The sequence below is a fragment of the Falco rusticolus genome, chromosome 5, assembly GCF_015220075.1.
Source record: "Falco rusticolus isolate bFalRus1 chromosome 5, bFalRus1.pri, whole genome shotgun sequence".
NCBI classification, from domain to species: Eukaryota; Metazoa; Chordata; class Aves; order Falconiformes; family Falconidae; genus Falco; species Falco rusticolus.
Genome location: NC_051191.1, coordinates 91,648,870 through 91,662,701, shown reverse-complemented (window position 1 = coordinate 91,662,701; position 13,832 = coordinate 91,648,870). Strand labels below are relative to the sequence as shown.

The 13,832-nt window shown below is 50.4% G+C and overlaps 2 protein-coding genes across 2 annotated transcripts; one reads left to right on the top strand and one right to left on the bottom strand.

Annotated features, from left to right (window-relative positions):
- Window positions 1-86: 86 nt before the first annotated feature.
- EMG1 (EMG1 N1-specific pseudouridine methyltransferase) lies at window positions 87-2,196 on the bottom strand. Its single transcript, XM_037388253.1, has 6 exons — window positions 2,025-2,196; window positions 1,852-1,953; window positions 1,490-1,631; window positions 1,062-1,120; window positions 725-874; window positions 87-405 (listed from the first exon to the last, which is right to left on the bottom strand). Exons 1-6 carry the CDS (start codon window positions 2,157-2,159, stop codon window positions 292-294), a joined length of 702 nt encoding a protein of 233 aa, XP_037244150.1. The 5' UTR covers window positions 2,160-2,196; the 3' UTR covers window positions 87-291.
- A 169-nt stretch (window positions 2,197-2,365) lies between these two features.
- PHB2 (prohibitin 2) lies at window positions 2,366-8,654 on the top strand. The gene is made up of 10 exons (XM_037388252.1): window positions 2,366-2,538; window positions 2,607-2,691; window positions 2,779-2,858; window positions 2,960-3,144; window positions 4,979-5,108; window positions 5,547-5,650; window positions 6,079-6,156; window positions 6,816-6,892; window positions 7,122-7,127; window positions 8,084-8,654. Exons 1-10 carry the CDS (start codon window positions 2,412-2,414, stop codon window positions 8,115-8,117), a joined length of 906 nt encoding a protein of 301 aa, XP_037244149.1. The 5' UTR covers window positions 2,366-2,411; the 3' UTR covers window positions 8,118-8,654.
- The last annotated feature ends 5,178 nt before the right edge of the window (window positions 8,655-13,832 follow it).

Here is a 13,832-nt window from a genome sequence, read left to right as displayed (position 1 = left end):
GTTCCATGACAAATTTGGGCCGAGCCCCTGCTATAAAGGGATGAAACCTGCCCACATACAAAACACGAGAAAGTAAAATACAGAAGCACTCTTACCAAAAGTGACCTTTAATAGGAAAAAAGGAGGGTCAGTGGGGCAGTCCACTTAAATTCTCATTGCTCCAGAAGCTACAAGGACAAAATTGAAGCCTCCTTTCCTGGAGCCCAAAGTTGCACCAGGTCCACACCTGAGTCAAAGAGCCTCTCCAGAACGTGGAGTCACTGTATAGAAGTCCATCGTAGCAGCAGGAGCTCATACCACGCCCCAGACTTCCTCAAAGGCAGTAGTAATTTTAGCACACGTCAGGGCAGCAGAGAGGGGGTAGTTGCTGATTGAGACCATCTTTTCTGTATAGTCAACATTGACCTGGGGGAAGAGAGAAAAATCAAGCTGCAAGTTTTCACTTAGTGTCATCCATCTCCCTTGGCTGGAGGGACACAGTATTTCTCCAGCAAGAGAACTGCTAGCCCTCACTACTCCCTGGGAGGGAGAAAAGCCCTGAGTGTTGCAACACTGGGCCTTTTTTTGACAAGCCCACCTGGGGGGGGAAAAAAGCAGGGGGGTGGGATGGGGGCACTGAGCCAAAAAAAAGAACAGAAGAAAAAACCCCATACTCGGAACAAGACTGACACCTATGCTGATGCAGATTTTTCCAACTCTAAATAAAAGGGATACACGTACTTACCGAACCGTGGGCAAAAGCTCCCACAACAATGGCAACTGGCTCTGCTGTAGGAACCAGTTTACGCAGATCTGATACCTTTGGAACTGCAAAAGAGGTACCTATCTTCATACAGCCCACAGGGAGGTGATCACTGACTGGATTTTTAATCACCTACAGAAAGCAGAAAGTTAATAGGGGTGTAGAGGTAGGAGACCGTGCTGTATAGCCAAGCCTATTGTTTGTACACTAATAATCCCAAATGCATAACACCCACAGAAAAAAAACCAACACTCCTACATTGCTAGCTGCAAAGGAGGAATGTCGCAACATTACCTGTTAGCAGTGAAAGAACATTTACCTTCAGCAACTTCTGAGGCCCATCAGCTGCTCGAACACTGAGCTTATGCAGCAACTGAACTGATGAGAGAAGAAAGGTACTTAAGCAGTCTGTTGTTTTGTTGGAGGAATCTTATCCTCTACCTAGCAATCAGAGCTGAAGCAGACAAAAAGTCCATCCCTAAGAGCTCTCAGCATTGTCTAAAGCAGCTATAAGAAATACTGATCAGTGAGTTATTTTGCTGCTAGTACAGTCTTGTGCAGGTACCACCACCGTGCTAAGGAACACACTGCTGGATCCCTGAACTCACTTTCAGTTCTCTGTTCTCCTCACTTTCACGTTTTTAAGGTTGGTGCAACCTTTTGACTTTTCCCAAGAGTTCTTCCTAACTTCCTCTTAACCACCTTCCTGCATTATTTTGTGTCTGGTATAAAATTTCAATCGCTTACCCATGAGACCACAGAATCGATCAAAGGTTCTCGGGATTCTGGTTTGGGGGTTGACTTCAATTAGAACATTCTTCTGGGTGTGGATATAAACCTGCAGGAGACCAGCCCGATTCAGCGGGCTGTCCATGAGCATCAAGAGACTCTGAAATAGAATGGCACACAAGAGGGAGGTCTGCTGGAAAAGACGAGGGTTAGACCCCATGAACACAGGGACCAGTGCCGAGGCAGAAAGGAGTTCGCCTAGCTGTAACGCCGAGAGAAAGCAACCCCACACCGAAATAAAGGCCACACAGGTAGAGGGCAGGGGCGCGGCGGGTCAGGCCCAGCCCAGCCCCAGCGGCGCCGCCCGGGCCAGCCGGTACCTGGTGGGCGATGTCGGGCCGCACCTCCGTAGGGTCCCGGCCGTTCCGCAGCAGCAGCGCCTTGTGCTTGTCGCAGTTGAGGAGCTCAAACGTCTTCCCCACCTATGGCCAAAGCGCGGACAGGTAGGCGCGAGCACCCACGGCCGCCCTCAGCCCGGCCCCACCACTCGCACCTTCACGGTCTCTAGGCTCGCCCCCTCCAGCACCACCAAGAGCCGCCGCTGCCCGCGGGGCCGCTTGGCCTCCAACGAGACATCCTCAGCTGCTACTTCTTCCTCCTCCTCACGAGGCCGCCTGGGCGCCGCCATTTTGTTTCCACCGCCCCGCGCGGCACCGGAAGCCCCGCCCCACCCGCCCCCGCCCCGCCCCACCCGCCCCCGCCCCCAAGATGGCGGCCGGGGCGCCCCCGCTGTCCGGGCCCGGCCGGGCCCGCTTCCGGCGGGAGGTGGCAGGGCTGGAAGAGGCGGCGGCGGCGGTCGGGCCGCGGTTCCCCGCCGGAATACATCGGCGGCGGCACCTTCCGGTGTCCTTCCCGGCGGGGAGCGCGGCGCGGCGCGGCCATGGCGCAGAACCTGAAGGACCTGGCGGGCCGGCTGCCGGCCGGGCCCCGTGGCGTCGGCACGGCCCTCAAGCTGCTGCTGGGCGCCGGCGCTCTGGCCTACGGCGTCCGCGAGTCCGTCTTCATCGGTGAGTGCCAGCCACCCCCCCGCCCCTTCCGCCGCTTCCCGCGCTGACCGTGCCCCTTCTCCCCTCAGTGGAAGGCGGCCAGCGGGCCATCTTCTTCAACCGCATCGGCGGCGTGCAGCAGGACACCATCCTTGCCGAGGGGCTGCACTTCAGGTAGGCCCAGCTGCCCCCACCCCCCGAGCCCGGCCCCGCGAGCCCGACCCCAGGTGCGGGGCCGTAACGCGGCTGTCGGCCCCGCAGGATCCCCTGGTTCCAGTACCCCATCATCTACGACATCCGAGCGCGGCCGCGGAAGATCTCGTCCCCCACCGGCTCCAAAGGTGAGCGCAGCCCCGCGGGCCGCAGCGGGAGGCCCGGGCGGCGGGGGGGACCCGGCTGCAGTGCTGGCCCCGCTCACGCCCCGGCCCCCCCCCCCGTTCAGACTTGCAGATGGTGAACATCTCGCTGCGCGTCCTGACGCGCCCCAACGCTGCGGAGCTGCCCAGCATGTACCAGCGTCTGGGCCTGGACTATGAGGAGCGCGTCCTGCCTTCCATCGTCAATGAAGTGCTCAAGAGCGTGGTGGCCAAGTTTAATGCTTCACAGCTCATCACTCAGAGGGCCCAGGTAAATGCTTCGGGAGGCGCCTGGTGCTCCTTAGAAAGAAACAGCTGAGCCGCGGATGCAGGGAATGTCGTAACAGATAAATACACTAGACTAGTAGATGGTGCACCCAGATGAAACAGGTATGTAACTGTATCCCGGTGACAGTTTGATTCCTGTACAGATGCAAACACTGAGGCTGTCTCGCTAGCTTCTGAGGAGAAAACTGCAATCGCTGGTATATGGAGTGCAAAACCACGCCATAATGTAATGAGGGGGGAAGCTGAGCAGATTTATGTTGCAGTCCACAGGTAGCAATACAACTGGTTTTAGAAAAAAAATCATCTGGCCCTTCACATGTCTCAGAAGGGTTGTCAGAGCAAATTAAACGGTCTTAAAGGGGTTAAGAAGTGAAGTGGATGAGCAATTAACAAAGCAGTAAGGTTTCAGCAATGGATGCTACAGAAGGGTAGCAAATATTTCTGTTTATAAAAAGATTAGAGGGTAATCTGGAAGAGGGTGTGCATTAAAAAATAATTGATATATTTAGCTTTAAAGAGCCGAAATCTGAAAGTTTGTGTTCTGGTAATTTGACTGCTAGGGATTCTGAGAGTATTCATCACCTGTCACAGTTAAGGGAGAGAGAAGTTGCTGGTTGTCTTTTGAAAGGCTTTAGAGGAGACCCTCCATGAGACAGTAAAGGGGATATGTTGTCAGATGAAATACAGAGCATCTCAACTAGTTTCTGATCCATGACAAGAAAAAAAAAAGGGAAAGAGTAGAACTAAGTGTCCAGGTCTTGTGGGGACTTCAGGGCTTTGTGGTAGGTCATGTGGCATGCACTGAAGGGGGTTGTTAACAATCTCGTGTAGAAAGAATGAGTGGAAAGGGAGGATGTGACAGCAAAGAAACAATGTCTGCAAGGGATTTAGGTTTAGCAGAAGCAAAGACGGCTCATAAGTATCTATGAAATTTCTGAACAAACTGAATTGAATTTGCCGTGTTGTATATTTATCTAGCGTTCGTTACTGTAAAGTGATGCATATTGAAGTGGTTGATAATCAGAAGAAAACGAAGTGACTTTAGGTAGTTATGCACTCGCAGTTCACACAGTAAAGGTTTCTGGCATCACGTTGGAATTCTGCTTGGAAGCAGCTGCAGTAAAAGTAAAAGCAAACGCTGGACTGGCCAAGCATGTGATACTCTAGCAATAATTTCTATTTAAGTGAATATTTGTTGCAGGACTTATCAGCCTGCGTGAAAAAAGTACTGTAAAGTTAAGGTAGAATAAATCAAAATATCTACCAACAGCAGTCATCCAAAGAGGCTAAAAAAAGTGGAGTAGCCACACTAGACGAGCAGCTACAGTAATTACAAGATGTCTTACATGGTAAAAAAGATTATGTGGTAGTTTTTTTCCTGCATCTGAATACAAACATGAAGAGACAGTCAAACTGCAAACAGCGGCAAATTCAAGGTGAAGAAGGAAATAATTACTGCCAAAACGAGTGTGGGAACTGTGGAACTAGATGTGGTAGGGTGTGAAAGCAAAAAAAACTTTGAAGAATGTTTTTTTTATTTTTGCAGTATTAATTGTGTGGTATAGTTAAGAAATAACTATAAATAAGCTGTAATGTATTTTTGAAAAAGCAGTATATAGCTCTGGATATGCAGCATTAATTAAAGGCAGCAGATTCAGTGATGGTATTGGTGTCCACAGTTCGGGGTTTGGTTTAGATATTGTCTTTCTTGGGCCTGATGCGAACAAGCTGTGAAGAGCTGTTGCACTTCACTTCTGGAGTGCACAGGGAGTGGGAAATGGCCTGTGTTTGATACTCTTGCTATATTTGTGTTTCAGGTGTCTCTGCTCATTAGGCGAGAGCTGACAGAGCGAGCCAAGGATTTCAGCCTCATCCTGGATGATGTGGCTATCACAGAACTTAGTTTCAGTCGTGAATACACAGCAGCTGTGGAGGCAAAGCAAGTGGGTGAGTTCAGTTTGTGCCGGAAAAGGGTGAATTGCCTTTGCCTTGTCACTGAATTCTCAGGCAAGGAAGCAGAATTTGGGCTAGTGTGCTGCTGCTTTTGCACCAATGCAGCTACAGAGTGATAAATCTCAGCCACCTTAGCAATGGAGCTAAAGAGGTTATTTTACAAGTATTATCAGAAAACTTCGGGTCATAGCTAATGGGGCATACCATTGGAGGTAGGAGTTCCCAGGACTAGGGCTCCTGTTCAGACTGGGACTCTCGCCCTTTTTAAGAAAAAGTAAAGTGCACTCGGGTACATTCTGTATTTGTGGCTGTGGCCCCAGAATGCTGTCAGTTCTGTCGGAAGCAGAGCCCCGAGGCCTCAGCTCTAGGGTTCTGGTGGAGGGCTCAGAAGAGGGGACCTGCTTGCAATGCTGTTGTCCATTCTCTCTGCAGCCCAGCAGGAGGCACAGCGTGCACAGTTCCTGGTGGAGAAGGCCAAGCAGGAGCAGAAGCAGAAGATTGTTCAAGCTGAAGGGGAAGCTACAGCTGCCAAGATGATATCCTGCTTCGGGAGGTTTTGTGGGATGTGGCTTGTGAGCTTGACAGTCCCAAGAATCTGTCACATTGGGTGCACTTAGGAGTGACGCTTAGGAGGAGACCGTTATCAGTAGCTTCAAGTAGATCACTGCCATTTATTTCCCCCCCTCACAGCTGGCCAGAGTGATGTTTGTCTGAGGTTACAGGTCAGAGCAGAGAAGGCCATGAGCCTTCAGTCTGTTGTGAGGTTTAATTTTTATTGGCTGTGTGTGACCATATGTTGTTCTTGATTTGGGGAAGTGAAAATATGCCTGCCTAGAGGGCCAAGTTACTGGGATAGAGATTGCTTTTTCCCTCTGAGATGTTTGATGATGCGGCTCAGGAAGAATTCCTTGAGTGTGGACAGATTCTGTTAGCAGGTTTTTCCTTAACTTTTGCTCCCCTGTACCTCGGTGAAGCTCTGAGCAGGAATCCTGGCTACATCAAGCTACGCAAGATCCGAGCTGCTCAAAACATCTCAAAAACGGTGAGCATTGGGGTGTGGGATTTCCTTTGTTGTTTTGCAGTCCTTGTGCTGTCCTCCCAGCCCAGTCGCCACATGATGAATTTAAGGCGAATGTGACCTGCCCTGTCGTGATCTTTGTTCCTGCCCAGCCCTTCTCTGCTCAAGTAGAGTTTAAGATCTAGCTGCCAATGATCGGCAATCAGATGTGAGGCTAGGAGTTCACGCCCTGCATGTGACAAGGCCAGATCCACATCAGATTCCATCACCCACACTCAGCTGCAGCCACCGAAAGCTCCAGGTTTCCTGCAGGCTGAGGAAGGGGGACAGATAAGCATGGGATCAAAGGTCTTTCTGACAGAGAGACAGAATGAGCACTTCTTTTAGAAAGTCTGATGGCACTGGGATGGCAGGTCAGGAAGTGTGGATGGGGCTCTGGGCAAGCTGATCTCGCTGAAGGTGTCCCTGCTCGTTGCCGGGGGCTGGACTAGATGGCCTTTAAAGGTCCCTTCCCACCCAAACCATGCTATGATTCTATGAACCGCATGGATTTAACAGAGGTGTAAAGTGAATGAAACAAGGGTGCTGTGTCTGGAGGGGGAGATGGGTTCTTCATTAGTGCTGTTCCTCCATGTGCATTTATGCTCCGTTATGCCACCTCTGTAATGGATTTCTTTTTCCAGATCGCTGGCTCACAAAACCGCGTGTATCTCACAGCAGATAACTTGGTACTGAACCTGCAGGATGAGGGCTTCACCAGGTAAAGGGGCCAGGTGGGTGGGTTATCTGCACCCTACCTGGGCAGCTGGTCCCCTTTTTGGGCTCTCTTGGGACCTTTTCTCTTGAGAGGAGCCTGATGCCAGAGGACACAGCCAAGTAGGGAGCAGTCTTTCTTTACTGTGGAAATTGAGATTTTTGTTAAAACTCATCAATTTACTCATTTTTCTTCCTTTCCCACCCACCCCCCAAATGCATCTCCTGACACGCAGAGGAAGGTAAGGCGCTGTTTATTTTGATCCTTCCATTAGTACTTGGAACAAGGGTGTTGGTGTTTGCCTGGTACCTGGGGTTGTTCTGGCTTAGCCTTCCTGGCCACAGGCAGTTTATTCCATCTTCACCTCAGTTCCCATGTGTGATACCAATGTTGAAGCCTTCCCTGCAGGGGCTGCACAAACATCTGCATCAAGTAGGGGCTACTCAGTAACTGGAGCTCGGTGTGTGTCCCACAAGGAACCTCACATGGGAAAGGCAGGAGTAACAGAGGAGCGAGCTCTGATGTGTCCAGCCTACGCTGGGCATCCTGCCTGCATGGCAGAGGGCTGTAAGAAGGCAGTCATGGTCATAGGAATTTCTGTTGGTTTGGGGTGACAATCTCTAGGAAAGAAGCTGTGGTTGTTCTCCAAAAGCTTTCCAGTCCATGCTAGAAGACCCCATTCCCTGCTTTCAGAGCTTGCAGGAGTTTGGTGGCTTTGCCTCATCTGTACAGTGCTCACTGGACCAGGCACGCCAGCTGAGCCGACAGCACATAGCTAACTCGGATTTCTTGGAAACAGGAAAGGAAGCCAGAGCTGGTATCTTTTCTCTGATTGTGAGATCCTTCCTTATCTCTGACCAGATTCTGTCATACTTATCGCAGAAGGGTTAGGGGCTTTGAAAATAGTACATAGTAGCATAGGTGTACCTATTACACCAATATTTTAAATATATTTTTAATACATATATTTTTTTAATATTGGGGGGGTTAATATGTGTATATATATATATATATATAAATAAAATTACACCCATAGATGTACCAATACCTACCAATGTACCTATTCCTATTCCTGCCTGCCTGGCTTGGAAGTCAGGATCCTTTGGGTGTGACACCGTGCACCCTCAAGTCTCTAGTGAGGATCTGGTTCAGCTGTGCTTGTGCTTTCTGGACTAATGACTCCTGTCTCCATTTCAGTGACAGTCTCCTACTCAAACAAGGGAAGAAATGAAAGAAACTAAAGAAACTCCTAGAACCAGCAGTGCTGACCAGCAGAAGATACGAATGAGGAGCTTCAAACTCCCTCCACTAGCGTTTTTTGCCCTCACTTTGAAGTTGTTAATCCGGTAGCCAGATTTGGTTCCCATGCCCCTGCTCCATCTGTGGTGATCCAGTTAGGGGACTGGGCTCTGCCTCTAGGCAGCTACAATTCTTTCCAGTTAAATTTGGGGAGGGGGCAAGGAGGCATACCGGTATTAACTCATGGATATAGTAATTCGCCTCTAATCTTCATTAATCTTTAGACTTCTGTAGGGTGAAATTGGAATTCTTTTTTTTGGCCAAGTGAAAGAGTTCTGCTGCCATCAGCACCAGGCTTTTTTTCCTAGTAAATTTTGTTTCTCTTTCAGTCTTAATCCCAAGAGAACCTGGGACTGAATTCAGGAAAACATTATTCATTGGGTGCCTGTCACTGCTGGAGTACCTTTGGGTCACTGTCTGCTCAGTGATTCTTTCAAACATTTGTAAAAATTAAAAAACCCAAAATTTATACGGTGTTTAAGTGTGCTTAGTGCCTGAAAAAGAGGTGGTTTTGGTGGAGGGGGTGGAACGGAGCTTTGATTTGGCTGAAGACAGAATCAGGATGTTTGGGGAAAGGAGCAAGAGAAATACCCTCCTGCTGACTGAGTGCCCCTGAGGTGGGGAGAGGGTGAGCAGGTGTGGGCGCTGTCACAGCTGCCTGGGTCACCAGGGCCAGCTTCTCCACTGCCTGCAGGTGCTGGAGGTGAGCAGAGGTTTTCCTGCAGCATGTATGTATGTAGTGTCTGTCCTCACCTCCCTGCTGCACCTTGCGTTTTTTCCCCCCAGCTTTCCTGGCCAAAAGCACAGAAGTCTTCCTGTCTTCCTCTGCTGTCTAAACTTCCTTCTGTGCTTGGGTTTTGAAGGTAAAATCTTGTCTGCTTCAGGAGTTAGCTTTTTGCCTGTCTCACCAGGCTGCCCTGTAGTAGGTTTAGGACTTGGGAGATTTCACCAAATCATGGAATGTCCCAAGTTGGAAGGGACCCACAAGGAGCATGGAGTCCAGCTCCTCGCTGCACACAGGGCAACCTAGAAGTGAAACCATGGAGAAGAGCATTGTCTAAACATGTCTTGAACAGGGACAGGCTTGGGGCTGCGACCGCTTCCCTGGGGAGATAAGACGGCAATCTGAACTTCCCCGATGCAGCTGTAAGCCATTCCTTGTGTCCTGGACACCAAGGAGAAGAGGTCAGCACCTCCCTCTGCTTCCACTCGTGAGGAAGTTGTAGACAGCAATGAGGTCAGCCCTCACTCTCCTCCAAGTTGAACAAACCTAGTGTCCTCAGCTGCTCCTTGTAAGTAAGTTGCCTTCTTTCACCATCTTTGTTGCCCGCCTTTGGACACACTCTAATATTTGTATATCCTCATATTGTGAAGCCCCAAACTGCACACAGCACTCAAGGTGAGGCTGGAGTGGGGCCATACTGGTTTTGACTGGTTAACTGTGCTGTGCCTAATGCGCCCCAGGGTAACACTGGCCCTTCTGCCTGGTGGGACATGTTGTTGACTCAGAGCGTGCCATCAAGCAGAGCGCCCAGAGCCCTCTCTGCCTGGCTGCGCTCCAGCCTCTTCCCCCGCAGTCTATACATACGTTCAGGATTGCACCATTCCAGGTGGAGAATCTGGCATTTGTGCCTGTTAAACCTCCTATGGCTGGTGGTTGCGCAGCACTAACCTAGTGAGATCTGTGTAACACCTCTTGTCCCTTCAATGAAGTCAGCGGCTCCTAAATTTAGTGTTGTCAGCAAGCTTAGCACGCACGCAGCTCCTGTGGCTAAGGTCATTGGTAAAGGCTTCGAAGAGAAGCGGCCCTAAACTCGAGCCCTGGGGGACACAGCTAGTGACTGGCCACCAGCGGGGCGTTACCCCTCCGCTGCAGCTCTTCGAGCCTGACCCTTCGGTCAGTTGTTCACCTACTGTATCGTGTATCTGTCTGCCTGTGTGTGGGACACTGTCCAGAAGGATACTGTGAGAGACTGTATCAAAAGCTTTGCTAAAAGCAAAAAAAACCCCATTTGCTGCCTTCCCTTTGTCCACTACCAGGCACATTGTCAGGAAAGATCATTAAGTTAGTAAGGCGTGACTTCCCCTTCGTGAACCCCTGCTGGCTTTGACCGATGGCTGCTTTGTCTTTTAAGTCTTTCTCAATAACTCCCAGAATAATCTCCATAATTTTACCAGGCACCAGAGCAGAAACTGACAGGCCTCTCATCATCAGGGTAATTTTTCTTGCCCTTCTTGAAAATTCGGACATTTGCCAGCTTCCAGTCAACCGGGAACACTCCAGGTTCCCCAGACTGTTGCTAGATAACAGAGGGGTCTCCCAGTAACATCGGCCAGCTCCTCAGTGCCCCGGGATGAATCCCGCTGGGCCCCATAGACTCGTGTGCATTCAGCTGCAACAGCAAATCCTGTACAGGTTCAAAGTCGACTGGGGGCTTCTCACCCACTGAGTTGTGGTCCTCCAGCCCAGGGCTCCAGGCAGCCCAGGGCCCTTCACTGGCATCAGAGACAGAGGCAAAGGCGGCATTAAATGTCTTTGCTTTATCTTCATCCCTGTTTGGGGATAAGGTGACCAACATAATCAAGTAACAGACCCGTGTTTTCTTTGGTCTTCCCTTTGCTATTAACATATTTTTAAAAAAGCCTTTTTTGTTACCCACTACAGTACCAGCCAGCTTCAACTCCAGCTGAGCTTGGGCCATACAAATGTTCTCCCTACAGCGGTGAATGTCTGCAGGCCTCCTGTGTCCTGTCCTTGCTTCCAAAGCCCATCTGCCTTCTTTTTCCCATCTAAGGTGCAGAAGGAGATTGCTATTCAGCCAAGCCAGCCTTCCACCTTGCTTGACTTCTGGCCCATTGAATTGCCTGCTGCTGTCCTCTTGAAAGAAGGCCCTTAAAAAGTGAGCAGCATTTATGTTCCCCAGAAGCAGCCTCCATGGGGACTTTACTAAGTGGTTCCTTGCGCAGCCTAAACTCTGCTCTCCCAAAGGCCAGGGTAGCTCTGCTGACAGTTTTTCTCATATCACCAAAGATTTTAAACTCGACTATTTCATTATCACAATGGCCAAGGCAGCCACCCACGAGACCCTCTCTATTCACAGACAGCTCCACCTCAAGCTCCCCAGTGAAGAAGAGGGGCCTTTAGGGACCTCTTACTCGGGCGAAAAAGAGCACAAGATGTTTGAAGGAACAGAAACAATCTGTGGATTCCTGGTTTTACAACTCCTCACTGGAAATCAGAGCCATAACTAATACCCATATGGCTTGACTGGCAACATCAAGGAAGCACCACTTTTCTGAACCAGCTTTGAAAATGCATTCTGAAACTGCCACCCAGAAGTAATCTGTGTGTAACAGCGCCTCAGCGTAAAGCAGAGTAGTGCTGCATTTCTTGATGTACAATCATGAAAGTTCTCGTTCAGTCTGTATTCTTTGCAGGCAGTGGATATTAGGGACACACTGAGCTCTGGAATTTAAACACAAATGAGGTTCTTGGGGCACCCCAAGATGTCTTCAGTTTCACACTTTGGGTAGAGTTTACGCTGGCCATGGCCGTGCCTTGGTTTAGGCTGTGGCAGCTTTTTAAGAAGGAAGTGGCTTGGAGGCTGCCAAGGGCAGGGGTTTCCTTAGAGCAGGTCTTCAGCCCCCTGGGGGTTTGGGTGGATTTTTCTACCTCCCAAACACTTCCAACTATTTCTTGCCACATCAAATGACGGCAAGCAGTGTCCTTCCTCCCAGTGTGTTGTGCCTCAGGTTATGTGTCTTTATCCCAGGCAGCTTTCTCGGCCAGAACCAGCTGCTGAACTAAAAAAGGATGGGATTGCTGCCATGGCATTGCTTCCGCCTTGGCTTGCTTGAGGCAGTTTGCAGCTAAGGGGCAGAGCACCCCCGGTACATGCTGGACAGCACATGGCACTCACCCTTGGTGCTGTGATTTGTCCCTCATAAGCTCGCCTGGTGCCTGGACTTAGGGGGAAGTTGTTTTTTATAACAGGGTGAGTTCTTTCATCTTGGACGTACATTATTGCTGTACCTGTGGCATGCAGTGTGGGCCTGGGGAGTGCTGTTGTCGTGTTAGCATGGCTGAAATCACTACAGCACCCTCGGAGCCTGCCCACTCCTTTGTGCACTGTCCAACCTTGCCTTGGCTCTTTTTACACATTTGGCACCAGATCGAAGCAGGGAACTTAGCTGAAGTTGCCTACATCATCCTGCGGCTGCCTTGCCGATGGGGTTCCTGCTTCCTCCCACAGAGTGCGTGGGGGTGGCATGTCCTCGGGCAGGGGCAGTTACAGGGATGCAGCGCCTGCTCCTACAGGCTGGTGGCCGCTTGCCCCTGCTGGCTCCCGGGCAGGTACTTCACCTTGCAGGCACGTTGCTGCTCTGTTAGAAGCTACAGGGAGCAGAGTTCAAGGTACATCTCATTCCTTCTCTTTTCTACCCCTTCCCCCCTCTGGATTTGTACTCTAAACCGAGAGGAGAGAGCCCGGTCCTAAATCCCCACACCAAAGCAGGAGATGGTTACAGCTGGACTCCTAAGGTGCTCAGTACGGTGCTGTGCCGGACAGCTGACAGTGACTGCAGTTACCTGCCCACACAGGGCCAGATCTGGCTCAGACCAGACCAAATTCCCTGTCCCACACTCCCAAGCATTCTTGGTCTGGATCCTCGGTCACGTTGTGAGCTAGCTCAGACTTTTCCCTCAGTGGGCCTGAGCTCCTGCCACCAGCTCTGACCAGATCCCAGCCCAGCACCCCTGAGCCATCTTTTTCTTTGAGCAGCAAATGCCCACAGCCTGAGCAGTACCCATACCTGTAAACTCAGGGTTCCCCACCACATGCTCTGCGATTTAAGCCAGCTGCCACAGAGGTTCAGGTCTGCACTCCTCAGCTGTGGCTTTATCCAAACTCTCCCAGCATTTTCCCACATGGTTCCTAGGTACAGTTCACAGGCTAGGGCCTAGTTTTAACCGACAAGACTTCAAAAACCACAAGGATAGGGTCCAGCACTGAAGAATGCTCTCTGGCATTTGCAGAATGAGATACATAGTGGTGGGAAGGGACCTCTGCTCCAGGCTGCTGCTTCAAGTGGCACCATTACCGGCACTAGGTCAGATCAGCTCTGGCTTTGTCTTCAAGTATTGAAAACCTGCAAGGACGGAACTGCCCCACCGAACATCTGTTTGAATGTTGTCTGATAAAACCTGTCTTAGCACTCACCTGAACCTCCCAAGCTGCAATCTGGGACCACTGCCTCTGGTTTTATTATCTGCCACTACTACCATCATCTCACCGTCCCACAGCGTAGCTGTAGATTTACCCCTCAGCCTCCTCTTCACCAGACTAAACAATCCAGCTCCCTTAGCCCCTCCTAGGTGGCCAGCTAGTATCTGTGAAGCCACAGCGTGGCCATGCTCTGCTCTACCTTCTCCCTAAAGATGAAATTTCATTTCTACCCAGTGATACCTAGGAAGGAGCAGTCAAGCACTACCCTGTTCGCTGAAGCATCCCCTATGACTCAGGTTAGACACCACCAAAGACAGATGACAAAATGACTAATGATTCGGGGGCACAAGGACGACTTTTCCAAATACCAGAACTGAAAGGCAAAAGCCTGCATCTGAGTTTGTCACAGCCAACTTTCTGTG